The sequence below is a fragment of the Oxyura jamaicensis genome, chromosome 6 (assembly GCF_011077185.1).
Source record: "Oxyura jamaicensis isolate SHBP4307 breed ruddy duck chromosome 6, BPBGC_Ojam_1.0, whole genome shotgun sequence".
NCBI classification, from domain to species: Eukaryota; Metazoa; Chordata; class Aves; order Anseriformes; family Anatidae; genus Oxyura; species Oxyura jamaicensis.
In genome coordinates this window covers 489839-512366 of record NC_048898.1, presented here as the reverse complement: position 1 = coordinate 512366, position 22528 = coordinate 489839, and the positions used below count along the sequence as shown (strand labels likewise).

The 22528-nt window shown below is 42.3% G+C and overlaps 1 protein-coding gene across 1 annotated transcript in view; it reads left to right on the top strand.

Moving 5' to 3' along the window:
* Positions 1-21362, top strand: part of MINPP1 (multiple inositol-polyphosphate phosphatase 1) — a 22064-nt gene extending 702 nt beyond the window's left edge. The window contains exons 2-6 of the mRNA XM_035330762.1: positions 1-92; positions 392-580; positions 1470-1567; positions 3109-3242; positions 19352-21362. Of these exons, the coding sequence (XP_035186653.1) occupies positions 1-92; positions 392-580; positions 1470-1567; positions 3109-3242; positions 19352-19751 (913 nt within the window). The 3' untranslated portion in view covers positions 19752-21362. The remainder of the gene's footprint in view (positions 93-391; positions 581-1469; positions 1568-3108; positions 3243-19351) is intronic.
* The last annotated feature ends 1166 nt before the right edge of the window (positions 21363-22528 follow it).

The window sequence follows — 22528 nt, the reverse complement described above, 5'->3', positions numbered from 1 at the left end:
GGCGCTGGCCAGCAGCTCCAAGCACCGCTGCCTGCAGAGCAGCGCCGCCTTCCGCCGCGGCCTCGGGCCCTCCCTCAGCCTCGGCGGCGACGGTGAGCCCGCCCGCCGCCTCCCGCGGAGCGCCGGGGGTGCGGGGGGCTGGGGGAGCGCCGCGGCCCGCGCCACCCCGCTCGGGGCTGAGGGAGCCGCGAGGCCGGCCCCGGGCGGAGGCGGCGGCGCCCCCGGCCCCCTCGGGGACAACGGCGACCGTCGGGTGTCGCGGCCGCCCCCAGCCTTCCACCAGCCGCCCCTTCGTGGGCAGCGGGAGCCCGGTGCCCCAGCGCAGCCTCCCCTTCCCTGGTCGCTTGCCAGGGGAAGGAGCGCTGCGCTGAGAACGGGTTTTTGCTTTCAGAGTCGGAGATTGAAGTGAACGACGCATTGATGAGGTTTTTCGATCACTGCGACAAGTTCATAGCCTTCGTGGAGGAGAACGATACAGCAATGCACCAAGTGAATGCCTTCAAAGAGGGGCCTGAGATGAGGAAGGTTTTGGAAAAGGTAGCAAGTGCCTTGTGTTTGCCAGTGGAGGAGTTAAACGCAGGTAATGAGTGCCTGTTTCATGTCAATACAGGACTGAGTCTGACTGAAAAGAATTCCAAAATGATTTGTAGTTATGCAGATTAGGTAACTTTAAATACGCGCTAAACTAGGCTAGATGCAGTCATGAGTGAAATGCATGAGGTGTACGAAATGTATGTCAGTGTTGCAATAGTGAATGCTTGTTAGACAACAGTCAAAACACCTTTCAAAATATCTTTCTTACAGAGGTAGAGGTGATACCATCTTTACCTTTGTCTTAAGGGATATGATGTTACGTTTTTAGTGCTTCTTTTGTAAAACGTGTTACAGTTCAAACACCCAAATAACCCATGGGAAAGGTGGACCTGTACGTCCACATCGCACCTTCACTTGTCCGGAAAAGAAGTGCCAGGTTTCCCGCTGTGGTTAATCAGAAGTAGGCACACTGCTCTCCGTTCCAACATCCCCCTAAAGACGCAATCCCAAAGCTGCAGTACTCTACTACGTAAACTCAGCTATTAATGCAGAGCTTGACTAGCGATAGCCAAAAACTGCTCCGCATTAAGCAGACACTTTGCACCCACTCTTGCATCTTTTGTGGTGATAAGGACACACCAGCAATCAACACCTATAGCATGTACATCACCAGGTGTACAGTGTTAGATGTGGAATGTGCTCTGTTTTTTCCCCGCTCCTGCCAAATATAACGTGAAGACTTGCAGTTTGAATTTGGTTTCTGCACGATAACGGTTGAAAACTTTTTTTTTTTTTTTTGGGTGCTTGGCCTTTGGACTGGTGATTATTTTCATCACTAACTTATAATTACCTCTAGATTTGGGGGAAGGCTGGGAGAAAGTTGCTAGTTCTGTAGTGGTGATTTATCTTTTGCTGGTTTCTTGCATTTATTGCAGATCTTGTTCAAGTGGCTTTTCTCACCTGCTCATATGAGTTGGCTATAAAAAATGTGACCTCCCCATGGTGTTCACTCTTCAGTGAAGAGGATGCCAAGGTAGGTGCTGAATGTAGAGGGGAAAGAGATTTGAGAAGCCTTCAGAAGATGTCTTAACGTTCAGATACGATCCTTTGCAAAGTCAGAAATTTTAAGTTCTGTGCCACTTGTTCTTCAACCTACTGAAGAGCTTCTTTGGTCTACAAAGAACTCTGGATCAATTAACAGCAGGACTGAAATACCCTTCTTCATTCCAGCTTAAATACTGGTAGAGCTTTGATTCATCCTGATTAAAATGTTTTTCTTTTTTTTTTTTTTTTCCCATTGCACTTAATTCATATAATGCCTTTTTTTTCCGTAACACCTGAAATGCTGTGGACAACTGTGTTTTGCATATAATACTTCCATATGATAAAATGCCTTGATTCTAGAAGACAGCAAATGAGGTCTTAGAGATCCTTTAAGACTTCTTTTTGGTTGTTTTTGGTGACCATCAGATCTCGAAACCTAATGCCTGTCAATAAAGCTTGTAGAACTTGGATAAGTATGAATTGCTTTGGATTCCCCTTTTTGGAAAAAAGTATCCAACACTTTTTAGAGTTCTTTGGGTCAAGAGAGATGGGGATTAAAGGCGATGACGTTGAATTGCCCAGCAGTACAGTGGCAGATGGCGTTCAGTGTAAAATGATGCAATGGGATAAGAAGATAAAGCTTTGTTTAGGTGGCAGGTACTCAGATAATTTTTTTGGAACTTAGAAGTGAAATTTTGGTGCTGTAAATACATGAAAATGGCAGGTCAACTACAATGGAGTTCATGAATAAAAATTAAAAAGAATTTTAATGCTTATAAGAAAGGGTATAGAGAAAAACAAGGAGAGTTTCATGTGCTCTTACATAAATCTAAGGTGCAGTTCTGTGTTGAGATGTATATGGTTTTGGTCTCCCACACCTCAAAAAGGACAGAATATGACAAACTACTGAAGTACAATGGAGTTGTTTCCATTTGAAGAATGATTAACTAGGCTGAGGATCTTTGACCTTCATAACGTTTTCAACTGCAAATCAGAAATGCTACAGTGGTGGATAGTGATGTCTTGTCATGTACAGCAACTAAAAAGTAACAAATAAAGCTAGTAGCAGGAGGTTGCAATGAAACTTTTTTTTTTTTTTCCCCCCCCCCCCACATTTAGAAGCCAATCTGCAGTATACTGTTAAGGCTAAAACTTGATATGTTGAAAAGGGAAATTGCACTGCTGTGGGGGAGAATTTACTGAAGTCTATTAAATTTCTAGAAAACCAACTAATTGCTTAAAGCCCTGGGCTAAAAATTACTGCAGTGTGGGGAAACGTGTGTGCCATTTTCCCTAGCCCTGATTCTGAGCAGGGTTGTACACAAGATGCTGAATCTGGCGGCTCGTAGGTCTGATCCATTGTGTCAGGTTTCATGCAGAAACAGTTTGAGTTGGAACCTTGTTTTTTATTTTATTTTATTTTTCAAAGAATTGTTTATTTCATGCAGTGTGCAGTAGTGTCATTGCTCTATGTTGTGTTTTTTTTCTACTTTGTGCAATAGTAAAAATTTGTGAACTGTGTAACTTCAGGTACTGGAATACTTGAATGACCTGAAGCAATACTGGAAGAGAGGATATGGCTATGACATCAATAGTCGCTCCAGCTGCATTTTATTCCAAGATATCTTCCAGCAGTTGGACAAAGCGGTGGAAGAGAGCAAAAGGTAAATTAAAAAAAAAAAAAAAAAAAGGTCTTTTGTGTTGACTGCAAGCTTTCTGAGATCAATCCTGAGTTGAATTTAATGCAAATAGAAGTAAAACATTTCCAAAAGTAACGATGTTAGGAGAGGTTGGTTTAGGAGAATTTGTAATGGAGAAAATCAAATGCTTAATTGAGCAGTATTACTGTAAAGAGTATATATTTTTTTTCTTCCATTGATGTTCTTGTGCACAACAAATTTATTTACATATTTTAACATATTGATCTGCACAGGCCTCCAAGGGACAGCCAATTACTGTGTCTGACAATGGTATTCTGTGTGTCCTTTACAGTTTGAGGAGAGGCCATTGAGTTAAAACAATGAACTTTCTGTTCAAAAAGTCTTCATTAAAAAACATTTGTGGTGCAAATGGGAGGACTCTGTGTTGGAAAAAGTCCCCGTGATACATTCTGTTTTCTCGTTACTTAAGCTCTTTGGCATGAAAATCTTTCTTTCTTTCTACATGTGTTTGATTTGAGTCTCTTGCGCTCTTAAAGTTTTCTGTTCAGATTAAACATGCTTAAATGTAATTACAGAAAAATATTTAGACCAAATCAGTCCAAACACTTGGTGACTCTAGAGCAGAACCACTGGTTGCAGAATCCACAAGTCTTGAGCTGTAGCAGCAAACCAGCCTTTGTCATGCCTGCTTCTTTTTAACTACAGAAGGGCAAACTTCAGGTGGTATACTCAGTGCCTTGTAGAAACAGAAGGACTCTTCAGTCCTGAAGTTGGTGTAAATGCCTTGGGTTGTTGCATGAATATAAAAGCCAGTGATTTAGCCAGCCAGTTCAAGAACTCTTTCACATCCTTATTCTTCTACAGCAAAACCGCCATTTGGGAGCAACATTGTAGGTGTAGGAAGATGTTAGACATTACAAGTAACTATTAGTAGACTTAAAGATACCACAAGCATCTTCAAAGGATGGTGGTCTGACAAAGTGGTTTGTATTCATGTAGTTACATGATTTGACAACAGTCATCCTGTGTCAGTGGAGGAAGAATAGCAGTGGTACTTCTTCCGCTAAGTTGTGCGGCCCTCAAAAAAGCCTTTCTAGTGCCATGGGTATAATTGCCCTTACACTTCCTTACAAATTAAAGATGGGATGCCTGTGCTGGTTTTGTGTATTGTTTAGTCATATCAGCTGGTATCAGTCAGCAGCAGCGATCTGTGAATGGAGAAAACTGTGTAGAAAACAAAGGCTTCAGTTATAGTTTGAGATGTTTATGTCACAGATTTACCTGCACTTGCTTTCATGTGCCAGTAATATATTTTTTGAGAGCTGCTTTAGGTTTAAATACAGTGCATTCATACGAGAATTAATTATAACCTGTGTGAATGCTTGTCATTCAAACAGAGGAAGTACAAATTCATAGCTGAGTGATCAACCACATGAATTAGTACCTCAGTAGGTAAGTGTGGAAATGTTTACCAAAGTACATAGAATCGAGGACATGATATCAAGATTGTATAAATATTGTACCTTTAAATAGTTTGTAAGAATCAATTTATGAGTAACTGTAACTTATAATAAGCAAATTCAGCTTGAATTGCAAATATTAGTTACATGCAGCAGAAGTTCTTGCATTCCTAGCATCCTTGGGATTTTACTTCTAAATTCAGTATATTAAAGTAGATCTACATAATACCCAGCAGAAAAATACTATATTTTTAATATTTATTTCAGAAAGAAAAGCACGAGTCACTGATATTTGAGGATGTATGTATGTATTTTTTTGCTTGATAACACTTCAGAAAGCACTTTCTTTCCTTTCAGTTGTCAGATTGAAATTACAAGTAGCATTGACATTTTGGGGTAGAGGAATGGTCCATACAGTTGTGGATTCTCCCTTCTTGGAGATCTTCAAAGGCCACCATGGCTTGGGCAAGCTGCTCTGGGTGTTCTGTGATGCTGATCATTTCACAGCAGAGGGGACTGCAAGGAAGTTGTTGTGTTCCTTCAGATGTTTGCCGACTAAGGATCCAAGTTAGATGTGAGCAGTGATAGAAGAACCATGTATTAAGTTGGTTGAAGCATAATTCTCAAACTCATGCTTGGCTTTTTTGTTGTGCTTCCATGTTGGATGCACAGAGATGTGCTGTGTTGATCACCGGAGTGTGGAATTGCGGGAAAGCGGAAGTCATGCTTTATACACAGCATGGTTTCTTTGATCTAAAGTGGAGTTCTCTCTTGGCAAAACAATCCAAGTACTATCTATCTTAATTACTTTCTGGGATTCACATGGAAAATCAGACTGAGGTGTCCTTTTTAACAGAGTATCAGCTTAGTAAAGTGGGAATTGAAAATGTGCATTTTGAGATCTACATGCAGGCTTTTTCAGTGCTAGCATCCATGTTGGTTCCTTGATCCTGCTCTAATGGTTATGTGAGCGCCAGGAAGGGGCTGTCCATGGCTAGAGGTGAGGGCTGAGGAGGGCAGCATGTGGCCCTCTACCTTTCTGAATCAGTGCTGCGCTGCACACCAGCCAGCACAAAGGAGACAATCCTGCTCATTTTGCCATGAATGGGTTAAAATGTGGCAGTTGCAAGCATGAAATAAGGTTGGTTTTGGGGACTAGTTGCTGTGGGGGAAAGGTGGGCAGCAGGAAGTGGCTGGTGGTGGCAACCCCTCTGTGGCCAAGCTGGCTTAAGACATTGTGCTGTCAAATGATTGTGCTGGCATTTGGAAATCCAAGGCTGTCAGAGTCAGTGATCCCTCTCATTTTGATAGTGGTAGAGTCAAAGCTGTGGTTATGCTAGATTGCCCTTTAAATAAACCTTCCCTGCATCCTTTCTTCAGCCTACTAGGGAGCTGCATAAAAAATGCATTGGGCCGCAGGTCATTAGCATCCAACTGTGAACAGATTGACAGGCATGCTGCTGTGATTGCCTCTGTCATATGCTGTATTTCTGCCTCTATGAAGAGAGAAAATAACAACTGGGAATAAGAAGATGAAGTGCAGGTTAAAAAAATACAGACAAGCAAAGCCCTTAAGACCCTTATACCTTTCTGAAAAGTGAAAAATAACTTCTTAACATAGCTTGAGTCGTGTGAGGAGAACAATCAGTTTTGTTTGCTTTTAGTGTATTTACTCCTTGAACACTGACAGCCTTTCAATCCTTAAATTACATTGACTATTTATAAAGTAGCTGTGTGCGTTTTAACTGTGTATAAGATCTCCCTGTTAGATTAATAATACTAATATTTTAAAAAAAGTCGTGATTGACAAAATCCATATCTGCACTTGTGATTTATTGAGAAGTAGATTAGCAGTCCCTAAATTAAAAGAGCAGAGCCTGGGGGAAGAGCAGGTGTTAGAAGCAGCGTACTAAAGGACAGAGATAGTTTCCTTCTGCCTTTCGGCTTTGGCTGCACAAGCTCAGTCACAGCGTGTCAGTCTCTTAGTTGTGTTGCTGCCCCAGAGGGAAGCAGGTAGAGAGTTCATGTGTGTGTAATGAATGGGAACCCTAAAAATCTTGCAAAACTCAGAGCTAGGTGAGCAGTCTGTTTACTGCATCCCTTCCTAAGTGGTAACTGAAAACTTCCGCAGTGCCTTGTACAGGAGCATGTAACCCCATACCACGACATCAGGTGGCAGTCTTAAAGCACTGAAGACTTGATCTGAATTGGATAGCCTGTGCACTTTATGGAAATCTGCCACCTCCAACAGAGAACGGCTTGTATCTCTCATGGTCTAAAGAGCAGAGGTGCAATTAATGCTTTTTCACCTAAGGAAAGAGACTTATCCAGGATCCTGCAGCAAGTTGAGAGTACAGCTGAGAACAAGAAACCATACAAATGAAAAATATGCCTGCATTTTTAACAGTAGAAAATACTTGGTTGTGTATGTGCCGGTTGCTTTTTATTTTTAGTGGTACAGCGCAACAGGTTAAATACATCTGCAGCAGTTTATTACTCAGGAAAAGAACCTGTATGGTGATGAAATGTTGTCTCATTTAGCTGTGTCAAACACTGATTTTAACTGTTTTGTTCTGCAACCGTCAGAATAATTTTACTTCCAGAACCTTATCTTTGCTCCAGGTTCTCCCATCTTTTTGAAAAGTTTAATTTCGGCTATCCAGAAGCAGAAGGGGAGCATTTCTGTTCTAGCAAGAAGTTAGAACATCTGAATTTGCCAGTCTGCTCTAGTTTTGTCAGTGGAGAATGGTGCTGGCAGCTCTGCATTTTATTGCATACTTCAAATACTTATTTTTAGTAGTTTTATCCTGTTTTCATTCCTAGTTACAGCTGAATTAAAAAGAGAGTTTTTACTGTAACCATGTTTCTTCCATGAAGCTTTTCTTGACCTTGCAATCTGATTGTACACCAGCCTTCAAGTTACTTGCCTAATTTGTCACCTTGTTAAATCTCACTCTTCTTCCTTCTGGAGAAAACATCTGCTGGTGATTAGTCTACCCTTAAGAAAATGATGAAAAATCTCTCAAATTTTCAAGATTTTGACTATAAGACCATCGGAGAGTTGGCATTTCAGTGTCAACTGAGTTACAACTTCAGTGTCTTGGACTTGAATGTCTAGTGTCATTTCAGATGCACAGGGTTATCTGACTTTTATCCTACTTGCCAGCCTTTTAGGGATACTTCTTATATGAAGGTATCTGCAGTACTAATAAATATCTGTGGCTAGTAAGTCCCACCATCAATTTGCAGTGAAAAAGTTTTGGACATTTGAGGATCTTTAATATATACATTCCAAGAGAACAGTTGTTTTAAACCACCAGTATTCTCCACTGTGTAGCTCTTGCTGTGCAGCAAGGTGGCTGTGAAAGGGATTTTTACTGTTTACTCTCCTCAACTGTCCACATCTAGAGGGCCACTGGAAAGATACTGCAGTACCTATCGGTGCTCAGGAGCTGGGGCCTGATGCTGTGCTTACTGATAGTTGTACTAGTGACCACCTGCTGTCAGCACACTCATGCAGGGGCCCTATTTTTCTGCATCCTCAGTAGCAATAAAATGTAAATGTCCAATAAAGGTTAATTATTTGGTAGAAAGCATCTTTTCCGCGAGACCTTAGCACCATTGCAATGGGGTCTTCCAGGATGACATTCCTCCATATATTTTTGCCTGTCTGTAAGGAAATGTAGTAGTCAAGTTTCTAGGGTGAGCTCAGGGGCTCTATTCCTTAAAAATCATCTTAATTAAAAAAAAAAAAAAAAAAAAAAAAAAAACTATCATAGGAGTTGACTAACTTTAAACCAGGTGAGTTGTGCTGAAATGGCATAGTTGAGCAGTTGTTGGAGTCCATAAAGCACTTTGTTTTTCTGAAGAGAGAAGAAGCCCATGGGGTAATATTTTTCCCTAACCTGTTGTGTTTTTTTCCCCCTTCTGGAGCCTTATTGAAAGTGTCCCTGCTCCTCATTATAAGTAGAAGGTGTTGTACCTGCAAAACTGCCAGGTAGCAATGCATATGTTCATGCCCACTTGCTGTTGTGCTGCTGTGTAAGAATCCGTGCAGTTTTTTTTTTTTTTTTTGAAGTTATTTGTTCAATTTGCCAGAGCTGTGGTTCTGGGGCAGACTTTGACAATGTTATAAAGAGGAGCAATCAGTGAGTAGCTCCTTGCCTTGGAAGAAGTTTTGAGTTCCTTGTGGCACATCTGTTGGCCCCAGCATGTCTCCAACCAGTGAAGAGCAGCATCTGGAGACCCATACCCTTTAGGATAGGTGCAGAATGTCAAAATAGTAATTAGGAGATAAGCATTTTGTTGCTGTTGCTTTGGAGTGTTCCTCAAGTGTATATGTTCTCACCTCTGCATCAGTTGTGCAAGTTGTGAATAATTAAAGGCCAAAACCTGTTAAGATTGTCCCTCCTAGCATGGTGCTGATGATAGGAATAACCATACCCTGAATCTCCTCTGTCCCTCTTGATTGCCCCAGCAACTTTTCAGTCTGTTAGCCAAGCTTCACAGTAGTCTAGAAGGTGTGAGTACTGCTCTGCCAGTAGGACCTGTGCGTGTTGGTGAGAAATCAGTGTTTTGGTAGTTACTGCGATATGAAGCTGCTAATAATTAGACAAATGTAGCAACCTCAATAGTTACACAATTGAGCAAGGATGGATTTGAAAAGTTGGTTGTGATACACTTTGCATATCAAAGAATCACCCAGGTTGGAAGAGACCTCCAAGATCATCTAGCCCAACCTCTGACCTAACACTAACAAGTCCTCCACTAAACCATATCCCTAAGCTCTACATCTAAACGTCTTTTCAAGAACTCCAGGGATGGTGACTCAATCACTTCCCTGGGCAGCCCATTCCAATGCCTAACAACCCTTTCGGTAAAGTTCTTCCTAATATCCAACCTAAACCTCCCCTGAGGCAACTATAGCCCATTCCCCGTCTCCCCCTCCCCCCCCCGCCGGCGGGGGGGCCGGGGAGGTGCGAAGAAAAAAAAAGCAGCACTCCCACAACCCCTGAGAATCAGCAAGAGCTGTTTATTGCCAGGACGTCTTGCAGGCAAGCCTGCAGGATGTCCATGGTGTTTGGTGGCTCCAAGCTAATGCTTGCGATGGAGCCTGAGCAACGAGTAAGGGGCTCGCTGGGCACTCCAGCGATGCTGTTGGTGCTCTCGGATGGCAGAGCACAAGGACATGCCTCAGTAGTCCCAGGTCTGTCCTGGCAGAGGTGGATCCACTTCCATCTGTTCCTCCACATCTAGTGGATCCAGCTCCATGGGCTCCACGGTGTCATGCAGAAGGCTAAGCCAGTCCTTGCCCAGGACTGCCCAAACGGGATGTCTTACATCCAGAATGTCCTCAAGCCAGGGTGCCGAACCAGGGGATTGTCCAGTTCCACGCCTCGGTCCCATGCTACTGTTGGCTTGGTTTTCATGCATGGGTCTGACGCTGCCCTCTGGTTTATGGCCATTACTGGGTCCTGCATTGTGCTCCGGACTATGGGCATGCCTCTGCTCCCCGCGGCTGTCTGCCTGATGCTCCCACCTTCACTCCATGTCACCGTTGCTCCTATTCCTTTCTTGGTGCTTCACCAGACTGCATCACTGTCCTCGCACGCCAAGGAGGCCTGCTGCTCGCCTTGCTCTTCTAGTCTTCTTCCTGCCGCACAAGCTGGCAGTCAGAGGGCCGAGATGCTCAGCGAGTGGTGGGCCAGCTGCAGGGGGCCTGTTTTATAGGGCCTGCAGCAAAGGCGGGGCAGTGGTGGCCACTGTGACCTCAGCCTCTGTGATGGAGGGGCCCACGCGTGGCCAAAGGCGGCTGTGCTGGGAGCGGCCTGGAAGATGCCCTCCCGTGGACAAGGAGGAGGGTTGTGGGGCTGAGGGCCCCTTTTTTGGGGCTGGCTCCCCCGCACCATTTGGCTTGCCAGAGAGAAAGGCTGCCCCTCAGCCACAGGGACTGCCCTGCACCTCCCATCTTGAGCCCTGGGTTTATTTTTGACACTGTTTTTTAGGTAATTTCATTCTATTCTTTACAGAAATAACAGAAGCCAGGTGCATCTTCAGCCCTAGTTCCCATGTGCGCTTTGTGCTCTGAGTGAAGAATTTCTTCCTCACATTACATCTCATCTAGATCTCCCCTCCATTTGTTCAAAGCCATTATTCCTGGTTCCATGGCTACACTCCCTGAGAGAGTCCCTCTCCGGCTTTCTTCTAGGCCACTTTATGGGTAAGGTTAGGTGGCCAAAATGCAGGCCCTAGCAAACTGCAGCCTCTTCTACCTGGTTCCACACGTTCCACATGACATCTTCCAGCTCAGGCTCTATCCTCTCATCATTGTAACATAGAATCATCAAGGTTGGAAAAGACCTTCAAGATCATCTGGTCCAACCATCACCCTGCTACCAATGTCACCCACTAAACCACGTCCCTACGCAGCAGGTCCAACCTTTCCTTGAACACCCCCAGGGACAGTGACACCACCACTTTCCTGGGCGACCCATTCCAATGCCTGACTGCTCTTTCTGAGAAGAAATGTCTCCTACTTGTTTTAATTGTTGCAGAACAGTGCTTACACTGAGTCAAGGACTTTCCAGCTTCTCACACTGCCCTGCCAGCGAGGAGGTTGGGGGTGCAGCAGGATCTGGGAGGGGACAGAAGCAGGACAGCTGACCCCAGCTGGCCAAAGGGGTATTCCATACCATGCTGGACAATTACTGTGGGGTGGCTGGCTGGGGGACGGGAGGGGTACTGGCTGCTCAGGGATAGGCTGGGCATCTGCCTCTTTCTTCATTTTCTACACAACAACCACAGGGTCACCAATTCTGCTCTAGCAGTACTTCACTCTTCCTTCTAAATGGGTTCTGCTGTGCCATGCTCACACGTCACTTTGACAACTCTGCACATGGTGTTTTCCCAAGCTGCACCATAATCCAGGGCATGGCACCACATCCACCAGCCGGCTGCAGCATTAGAATGCATTAGCTAGGTCTTTTGTGTTTCCTGGTTTTATTAAGTTTTATTACCAGATCATCAGCTATTCACTAAAGCTGTTTTACATTTTTCTTCTAGATTCAAATATTAAATGTTTGCCTTTCTTGCTCCAAAAGAGAATGTAAAATACCTGTTACTATCTGTACTGTCCAAATGGATTTCTAGAAGGCTCTTCAAACTGGGGGGTACGCTTTCTGGAGCCATCTCAGTGTTTACCGTATGTGGCTAATGCTTCGAAATACTAACTTTTTGCACACATTGCAAAATATTTGGTGGTTTCCTCCGAGACTACACAGCTTCTAGGTATTTAAATATGTAAATATATATATGTGTGGGTGGGTGTGCTTGAACTTAGTTCAAGATGGAAGGTGATCTTTGTAGTTATACCAGGCTGAGCCATAATGTAAACAGCTTAGTTTAGCAATTTATTGATAGTTTTTATTATTCCCTGTTACTTCCCTCCCTCTCTGCAGGTCAGTTCACAACAGAAATGATAACTTTTCTGTAGTCATCTAGTAGTAAATACTGTGCCTTAATTGCTCCTTTCAAAATGATGACTCAATATAAACCAATTCAGTAGGTGATCTGAAAACCATTACCTGTTCAAAACTGTTTTTTATAGTATATAGAAAGGGAACAGAACAAAAAGTTTCCATGTATTCAGTACAAACTATACCTGCATTCAAAAAAAGAAACAGGTTGCTTGGATCCAAATTGCTCAGTGACTTCTTTCAGTAAGACTCCTCTTTGGTGCTGTGCATTTCTGCAGTGCTGGTTCTCTACTCTCTGGCTGCATCTGGCTGCTGGTGGCTGTGAACTGGTGTGTTCAGTCACCCACCCAGTGGCAGAGGGCTGCGGCACACAAACATAACATTTCAGCCATGGCAGTTGCATTATTTGAAGTGCACGGCATGAACTGGGGCAGCTGTCAGGTGCAAGGTGGCTCTTGTAGAGCCAGCTCAGAGGTGTTGGTGAACACGTACCTTACTAAAACAGAGTTGCTTGACTTGAGAACATGCGTATGTGCTATGTGAATGTGTTGCTCAAATAAGATGTTCTTTTCACACAACAGCATGGCAGCTCTACAGGTGGATAGACTGTACAGCTTACGTTAGGGGACCTGAAAAATACTCAGGTCTTGCTTTCATTTTCTGAAAACCAAAGAAATGGGATAATGTTCACTAATAAAACAAGAATGTCTCTAATAGCTTGGCCTTGGTACTTCATACCATATTGCATGTTTGTTTTTTATTGCTTCATGTCAGTGCTTCTGACATGCTTAAGGGGTGCTTTTGGGGAAAGCAGGTGGAGACGTGAAAGTCTCTATAGGTGCGTGCAGCGTGTTCACAGCATCCCTGTGCCAGGATTTCTGAAGCGTGTGCATGGTTGCTGACTTCTCCCAGATGCTGGGGTAGTCCAGGGGACTTTTCCTCGGAAAGCATCTCTTCATCCATCTGCCTGGACCTAGGCACCTAAAGTATTGCTTATGCCTTTCAAATATTAATCTCAGATTAATAGCCTAATATTTGCATGCTCAGAATTGCTCTAAAAAGATAACTCAGCATTTATAGTCATAGCCTTTTATCTAAGGAATTCAAAAACAAGCAAAAAAAAAAAAAAACCTCCTTGGCAACTAACATAAAATTATTTAGCATCGATATGCTGCTGCTACCACAATGCATTTAATCTCAGAGGTCCTTAAGAAGGTGAGAGGTGAGTTCATTGGAAAGGAGCGTTTGAAACTGCAGAAGCTATGATGTTAAACACAGTGAAACTTTGGGTGATTAGCTCTTGTGGAACTAGATAAGGGCTGTTGCTGTTTAATGAGGATTTTAAATGAGTTTTGAGTATTTTTGTGAGCTTCTCAAGCTTGCCTTTGCTATGAAGGAGCTCATGTATGTTCTTGCTGGACAAGAAGAAAATGCTCATCTTGTCAGTGTTTGTGAGGGCATATTGTGTTGGTACTGGTTCTGAAAATGAAGGAACACAGCAGTCTGTTCTACTATTTACAGTGAAGTTTTGACACAGGAGGACTTAATACCATTTAACAGATTTTTTCTTCTTCTCCCAACTGGTAATACCACTCAGAGCAACACCTCTGAGTATTTCTGCTACTCCTGAGTCTCACCACAGCCCCAGCATTCCCTGGTCTCTTCTGTTCACTTGCAGATTTGGGGTTCCTCCTGCTGTTTTCTTCCAGAAATAAATCACTGAGGAAGGTGGTAGGGGTGGAGAAATCATCACATAGCTGAAAATACAGGGGTTTGAGTCCTTCATCCTCACTTTTGTGTTGGGGTGGAGATAAGGACAGAATATGGTCTAAGATTTCTTGTTCAAGAGTTGTTAAAACTCGGGGGAATTTTTACATGAGGTTTGAAGATTGGCCAGGTAAGTGTTGCTGCAGGAAATGGTTCTTCTTATCCCACTATCTCTTGGGGTTTGGGTTGTCTCAAGCCAAAAGTCATGTTAGTATTTAAGAAACAAACTTTGCTTAAAAGAAAGGTCATTTCTTCCATATCTAAGGTCCTTCAGTAGTACTAGAAGAGTGGGAACAATCTAGTGTTGAGGATGGGTGTGCTGAGGCAGAAGATTCAGGGTTAAACCCAAGTCTGCTGTGAAGAAGGAGAACTGGAAGTTGCCTGAATGATAAATCCCATATCCAAGCTTTTCCACTGGGCTCTTTTTTTCCATGGCTAAACTTAGTTTTCAGAACTGTACCAATGAGCATTCAGTAACTTCTTCATTTTCAGCTGTGGTCAGACTTAAAAGGTTACAGGGAGGGCAGTTCAGTAGCTGAAGTCCCCACATCTCTTGAATGACCTCTGCTCCTGTTCTGCCCAGTGAGAGCTACTTGTGCTCTGCTGGAAGTTCCTTGTAAGATGAAGCCTATCGCCAGCAATGACCTTGAGACAACCTCTAAATATTTTATGGTAAAGTGTTAAGTGCAGTCTCTTCATCTCACTTGAAAGTTGGAAACTTTGGAGATTATTTTTCTGCTGGTCATTGTGCTTTCCCAAGTCATTGACTACTGCAGTAAGGGGGGGAAAAAGTGACATGGAGTATCATTAGCAGTTACTTGAGTATGATGTCAATAACTTTGTCTGCCACTGTTAAGTAATAGTGAGTAATTAGTTGTTCATAAAGAATATTGAATCTGGAGATCTCAGGCCTTCCGTTAAGAATTTTATTAGCTTGTGCTACTGTTTGAATTTATCAGTGTTGAACTGATTGCGTTGTGTGCTCCTGTTTGGACTTTATCAGAAATGTCTGGGCAATAATAACCTTTGCACATGTTCCAAAGAGGCAATCTTTACTGATTTAACCGTAATTAAAAATATTACTGTTTGTGTTTTAACCTTGATGGTGATTTTTGTTGTTATCATTAGATAGTACGAAACCTCAGTCTGAACTGGAGTCATGACCACAGAGGTGGTGTCACTGGAGTCATGACAACAGGGAGTGCTTGAGTAGTCCTAGACAGAAATCAAATATCCAGTGCTGGTGAGAAACCAAGGAGGTTGTCAAGTACGCTGTGTTGAAGAGGCTCTAGAAATCACAGGATTGTATAATGTAAGGAAATAGCTTCAATCCTTATATAAAACAAATAATATGCTGGGATGGCTGTCAATGGGAGAAGTTTGTTTCACCTCCCAGGTGCTGTGACCTTTCAGCATGAGGATTTCAGAAGGTGAAGAGCTGATATAAAATCTTGAGTTACAGTGAGCATGACTGCCTTGCTTGTTCCATGTTTTGTCTTCGTGAGTTTTTCTTTCCTTGTTCTTTAAAACTTCACTCTGATGTGTGCAACTATGTGTAAGTATGTATGTTATAACTTGTTTTACTGTTTCAAAGCGTATGTTTCACTGTTTTGGTTTACAAAACAACAAAAAAATGAAACAAGAAGCTACCCACGTTTTTGTGATTTACTCTCATTCTAGAATTGCTGACAGCATCAACTGGAAAGTAAAGCCAAATATTGCTGTAAAGCCAGCATGGCTGGCCACAACATTAAATGCATTTTTCTTAGCATGCATTTATTACATTTGGGGTTGTGTATGTTTGAAATCCATGCCTGGTGGAGTCAGCAATGCCTACATAATAACACTACAAAACACTTGGAGACTTCAGCAGCATATGTACATTACTAGCTTCCCTGCTTAGTAAACTCTAAGATAGGAACCACCACACTTAGAAACAGGCACGCGTCTAAGGATGTGCCACTGGGACACAATGCAGCTGTACCAAGTTGCCAGAGCCATGTGGTACTCACCCAAGAGTGCTAAGAGAAGCGGGACAAAATGGCTGAAATGACAGGCAGTGTGCAGTGGTTTCAACCAAGAAGCTTTTGGGGGTTGGCAGGTGTGATGATTTAAAAAACAATAAATAAAAGCTAAATGAAAAAGCATTTCCAGGAGAGAATCAGAATCAAAGGCCAGTCTAATGGAAATAACACTTGAGGCTAGCATGAATAGGCACCTTGATGTACTGGAGTAGTGTCAGTATGGTTCTTTGAAAAGAAAACATCTCTTGGAGCTCTGAGGAAGGATCAGCAAGCATACCAACAGGGTGACTTTTAGGAGGTACAGTCTAGATTTCCAAAAAATATTTCAATGGTTTCCTTACCCAAAGAAATCAAGCAGCCTGGAGCTAAGGGGGAAGGTCTTTACATGGGTACAAAAGAAGAATAAAAATGCAAGAAAGGGAGGGTAGGGATAGATGATTGATTTTACTGGCAGAGGCAGGTAACCGGTGGAGATAGATCTGCAAGGACATCTGGGCCACTCAGCATGTTGTAAATGACTGGGAAAAAGAGGTGAGAAGTTAAGTGGCATTGCAAATGCAGCACATTTATTCAAGATAAAAACAAGATAAGGCAAATTGTTCTCACTAGGGAGAATTGTAGGAGGATCTTATCAGACCCATTGGACTTGAAAATTGCAGATCTGGACCAGTCTTCTGAACTGGAAATTGTAGGAGGCCAGAGGAATATCCTTCTCTCTTCTCTAGGCATGCATTTTTAGTTGCTGGTTTCATTCATTGACTGACAGGAGGGATGTGAATGCATCCTAAAAACTAGTAAGACTTCCCTAGAGATGTGTGTGGAATGGGGGAATATAAGTGGACTGGTCAAATGAGCAAAAGGAGAGAATAAAGAAAGGAGGAAGAAGGAAAGAGAAAGGGATTGAAGGATCCAAAAGCTTTACAAGTTGAAAATGAAGTAGTCAGAGGGGAGGGTCATGAGTAAAAAGGGGAGAAATGCAGGCAAGGACCTCAGGTTCTGGAGGAGCTGGAAGAGGGGCTCCAGTGAGTGGATGCTTTTTCATGTAGCAAAGAGACAGGGTGAAAAACCTTCTGTGGTTGTAACGCTTCTTTTCAATGGGAAACAGGCAGACTTCTGAATTTTCTTTTTTTTTTTTTTTTTTTTTTTTTTGAGAGGCTTGCCTAAGGGATGAGTATGTACATAGACCTATGTGCATGTCTAAGAAGGATAGGCAGAAGGGTGGCCAGGGAGCAGAGCTGTGCAAGGCGTGTTTCACGCTGCACAAACACCATGGCTCTACTGAGCAGGTCACACAGAGCCCATCTTGAAGTACTGCCAGTCTGGTCAGAGTTCTTAACTGCAGGTAAGCCCCCCGGTTAAACATTTTTCAGTTGCATCAGGCTTTGGCTTCAAGCAGAGGAAACACCTCCTTTCCAGGCCAATCAAGATGTGCCTCATCTGTGGGTGGACTTCACTGGCAGCTGGTGAGCAGGAGCGCTGCCAAATGTCACCTTTTGTCTCACAAAAGCTAAATGAGTATTTACACATGCTAGAGCCAGCGACCTGGGCTTCCCAGGGCTGCTTGGAGATGGCTCCAAAAAGCCATCATCCTTCTCTGCAGCACAGGGCAGGTGTTCATCTTGGCTGATGCTTTGTCGTGCTGCAAGCCAGCTCTTACCCATCCTTTGGTTGAACAGCGCAGAACATCTTGTCTAACAAACTGCCTTTTTGTTAACCTGTGTTAGTGGTTTGAATCATCGCCTTAATTTGCTGGCCTGTGTGCTAAGGGAGTGGAATCCTTTTGGTGAGCAAGTATTCCCAAGAATCAGCAATAGCAGTAGACCTGCTTATGAATGGCACTAATAAATTGTGGAGGGATTTTTTTTTTCCTTCCAACAGGTGGTATGCTAGGCACCTGTAAACTGAGATACCTTCCAAAGAGTTGAACTGTATTACAGGGAAAGACAATTGGCAGTATGTTGTTAAAGCATGATTCTTGATTTAGCATGATATGCATTGGTGGTCGTTGAGACAGGCAAGAAAAACTCTCTTTCAAGTCCTGTGCTAGTGTTGGTGCGCCAGGGAGGAAAGCAGCTTGCGTGTTAAGGCACTAATTTGTTTGCTGTGCAGGCAATCAGTGGGTTGTGGTTACGTCAGAGGAAAGTGGGGGTTTACTGTAATTAATCTGCGGATAAGTTTGTGCTTAGGTGTAATTTTCAGCTTGAAACTGAATTGTCACTTACCCTTTATGACAGCAATTGGAAAAGCTTTTACTCCTCAAATCTAGCAAAATTAATGCTAAAACCTTTGAAATTTCCCAGGTCTGAAATGATGATAATCCATGGGCTTCTCTTCACCACACCTAGGATTAATTTAGGAAGAAGCTTATTAAAAAGACTTAAAAAAAAATCTTAATCACTTTAAGTATTTAGAATAGTTAAAGAAAAATACCGTGTTTCAATAATAAATCATTTGTCTTTGTGGATGAGCTGTCTTCATAGTTCATTATGTTTTGTTATTGGTTACTTTTTGCATCTTGTTTGCCAGGGAATAACAAAACAAAACAAAACAACAAAAAAAAACTACTGACTAATTATTCCTATTAAACGCACCTCAGGAAAATATGTTAGATTTTAGTCACAGGCTTGTATTAAAGCAAATCTTTTAAACCTGTTGTGCTTATTTGGTTAAAATAAAGTAAAATCTCAGGCAGTTTTTCCAAGCAGCCTGTGTTAGGAGAATGGTTACATGTGTTCACAATGGATCTGTGCTAAGGAAATTTTGAGTAACGGGATGTCCTCGAGCCTTCCTGTGTGCTGACAGCAGACAGACACTCCGGTCTCATCAGATGAAGGGCTAGGTTTGTTTTACGTGTTAACAAAGCCTTCCAGATTCACTGCCCTTCTCTAAAATCCCTGATGGGAAGAGGCAGATCTATTGAAAAACGTATTTCATCACAAACCGGTATATCAGCTGTACTGTGCTCAAAGGATCTTTCCATACATTGAGAAGAGCACAAGCAACTGGTTTTACACAGGAACTCCGAGCGATATCCTGAGTGTATGGGTGCATACCGTTAATCTGGCTTTTGCTTTTGTTTCCTGTATTTGTATTACACTCTAACTATAGCCTAATTGCGTTTATTGCAAATGCCTACCTTCTGTGTAAGTTCTTAATGTGGGTCAAAACATAGGTTAGAGAGCTCAGGTACTTTTATTTAAAAAAAAAAAAAAGAAGCCTGTAGTGTACTGAAATTCTCGAACAGATTCTTATCATGCGTTGGAGTAAAACAGGTTCAAAGTGTGCTTCTTTAAGCCTTTGCTGCTGACAGCTGTGGTGTTGGTATATTTGTTTTGAAGCACAGGCTCTTGCTGATCCTTTGCTCTTTTTGTTTTTTCTTTTATTAGTTCAAAACCCATTTCTTCACCTTTGATTGTACAAGTTGGGCATGCAGAGACACTTCAGCCACTTCTTGCTCTTATGGGTTTCTTCAAAGATGACGAGCCTCTCAGGGCAAACAATTACATCAGGCAAGCGCATCGGAAATTTCGCACTGGCCGGATTGTGCCTTATGCAGCCAACCTGGTATTTGTGCTTTACCACTGTGATCAAGTGAAAACCTCTAAAGAGGAGTATCAAGTGCAGATGTTGTTGAATGAAAAGCTGATGCCATTTCATCACTCAAATGAAACCATCTCTACTTATGCAGACTTCAAGGACTATTACAAGGACATCCTTCAAAACTGTCACTTCAAAGAAGTGTGTGAGTTGCCAAAGGTTAATATTACTGCCATTGATGAACTTTGAGGGAATGAAAATGGAGTGGATGTTTTGGAAATTGCTCTTAGTTCTCTTCAACAGAGGTTGTGAACAAGCACTATTTATGATTTGCTGCTGCTGTGTGGACTTTCTAAACTTGCAGATTTGATAGCCGTTACTTCCCTGGGTTGTCTTGGTCAGCTGAATACACTGTTTGTTTATTACATAAGCAAAAGTACAAAAGCAAATTCTGTAACGGGAATGTCACTGAGTATTTGTAACAAGTGTGATGCAAGATGAAGTGTACCTGTATGTTTATGTGTACGAATAAGTGATTTCCTAGGTCATTCCTCTTACGAATGTGCTGTAGATAGATTTAAGAGCTGGGACAATTTTTTATGTTGTCAGAGCTGAAGGTGCTTGAACTGATTCAGTATTGCTTTGCATTGCCTTGTTTGTTAGCTATTGTTTTCCTAAGTCAGGCATGAAATAATATAAATCTGTGAGCTTTTTTGTTCCTTTTCCTGAGCCTTTAGGAGGGAGAGGGTACAAACTCCTTCTCCACAGCTGACCAACTTCTCCCTGGACAGCACCACGTGAACATCTCACTTGGGGACTGAAAGCAGGAGGACTTGCTGTGTTCCTGTGTGCATTACCTGCCTGAAAAGGGCCTACAATTTACAGATCTTAAAGTCCTCATCGACCCATCCAGGATAGCAAATTAGCCAGCAGGGTAAGTAAGTTCTCAACAAGAAGGAGCTGGGGAAGAGAGAGTGAGTGGGAAATAGCCACTTTTCCGTTGAAGTGCTCCGGGATAGGCAGCAGTTGTTCTCTCAGCTGTCTGGTGTTTCCTGTTACTTGACACCACCAATTCCTTGTGTTAAATGTTTGGGCTGGGGCTTTCAGGGTAGGCTCTGTTAGGGGTGTGAACACCTTGGTTCTCCTCAAATGCTGGCAGTTTTCTTAGAGCCTCTGGTTGGAAGGGACCTCTGGAGGTCTCCAGTCCATCCTCCTTGAAACAGGATTATTGCTGACCCCAAATCTGGACAAGCTTCTGACTTTGAAAGGTATCTGTCTGAGACTTGACTTCTGCTAGCATTAAAGCACTGAACCTGGTATCACTTACATAGGCCTTCTATATTTGACATGCCAGCTTGTTCTTGAAATAAAGCTGGTTTTAAAGAAGTGAATTACATAAAGGTACCAGTGATCTTAGAGTTTCTGCACTTAAAGCAGGTTTACTTGCTGCTGAAAAATTGAGAGTATTTTAGAGTACTACAGTATAGCAGAAAAAGGAATAGTGAAGATGATTGTCCAGAAATGCCTGAAATAAAAAAAAGCAAGTCAAGTTAAAATCCATCCCTTCATTGTCCCTAAGGGAACAGCTGGGTGAACAAGCTGTCCCAAAACAAATGAGGGTGTGGTTTTATGGTGCTGGCAGCTCCTGAAATGAGCACTTGCACCCTATAATGAGTGCTCCAGAGCTCAGCCCATAAAGTGAGGGGTAGTTTGCTGTGTTCACTGAGGGGGGTGAAGGGGCGGCATAAGCGGTTACAGCAGGGTACTGTATGCAATATAGACATTTATACCCTCATTTACTTCAGGGTAGCCTCACCTGCAGAACTGAGAACTTAACTGCTGAAAAAAAAAAAAAAAAAAGTGAGAGAGAAAAACCTGGAGTGGTTCACAATTTAGAAATGAAACTAAGTCTGCAGTGTTTTTTTTTTTTTCTGTTCTAGAGGATTTAGGCTTCTGTCACATGTTTTTATGTAGCCGTATTAAATAAACAAACAAAAAAATCTGAGTTTACATATCTGTAAGTTAAGGAACAATTGAAAACCGTTTTTTAGAGTATCATTTTACCAGTGAAATGATTGTGATGACTTTTTTCATCTGTTTTTGGAGTCGTAACTTAAGTTAGGGGCTCTCCTTACAGTGTGACACAGAAACCTGTTTCGTTAATGCACTGACTTCTGTGGAGACCATGGCTCTACTCACTGAAGATATTAATAAAAAATGGTGAATATTTTAGCATAAATATCCTCATAAAATACTTGTGTATTTTAGCTCTGTGGATCTGTTTCTGAAGTAGGTGAGTGGCTAGGGAAGAAATCAGTACTTAAACACACGTAGGAATATAGGTCAGAATAATTGTCGGCAGCAGCATAAAAGTTTTACTGCTGTTTTATATCAGCTTTATGTGTCTCCTTTTTAGCATGATCCTGCTTTGAGACTGAGTCAATTGATCATAAGAGGCATCTGCCACAGTAATTTTGAACTTTATTGCAGGACAATGTTTGAGGCAAGCTACAAAGAATAAACCTTGTTTCAAGGCAGTAAAGTTTGGTAAATAGCAGATGTAAGATTGAGAAAATTCACCTTTGAACAATTTTTTGTGGATGAGTCATCCTATTCTGTGATGAGTCATGATAAGAACAGAAGGGATGAAAGCCTGAGTGCTGGAGATGAATGGAAGATTTATATTTGTCTGTTTTGTGTTGGATTGATTTTACCCATCCTATTTGTTAAAAGATAAGGCTGCCTTCTTTGCAGAGGAAGAATACGTTACCCTCTTTTTTTTTTTTTGATCATGTGCCAGACAAGGTGGAAGAACCAAATAATCCCTTTTGTAGTGAAATATCATTTGCTTCTGCATTAAAGTTGATAGTATGATAAGTAAACATTGGGCAAGGGTCATGGATGACTCTTCAGAGGCTGTTCCCTCTTTTGCCTAGGAGTACAGGTCCACTGTATCTCTTGCATAATGGATGTATCTTCAGTGGCTATCACCAATTAACTGAGGAGAAACATGTGCCATTTGGTTT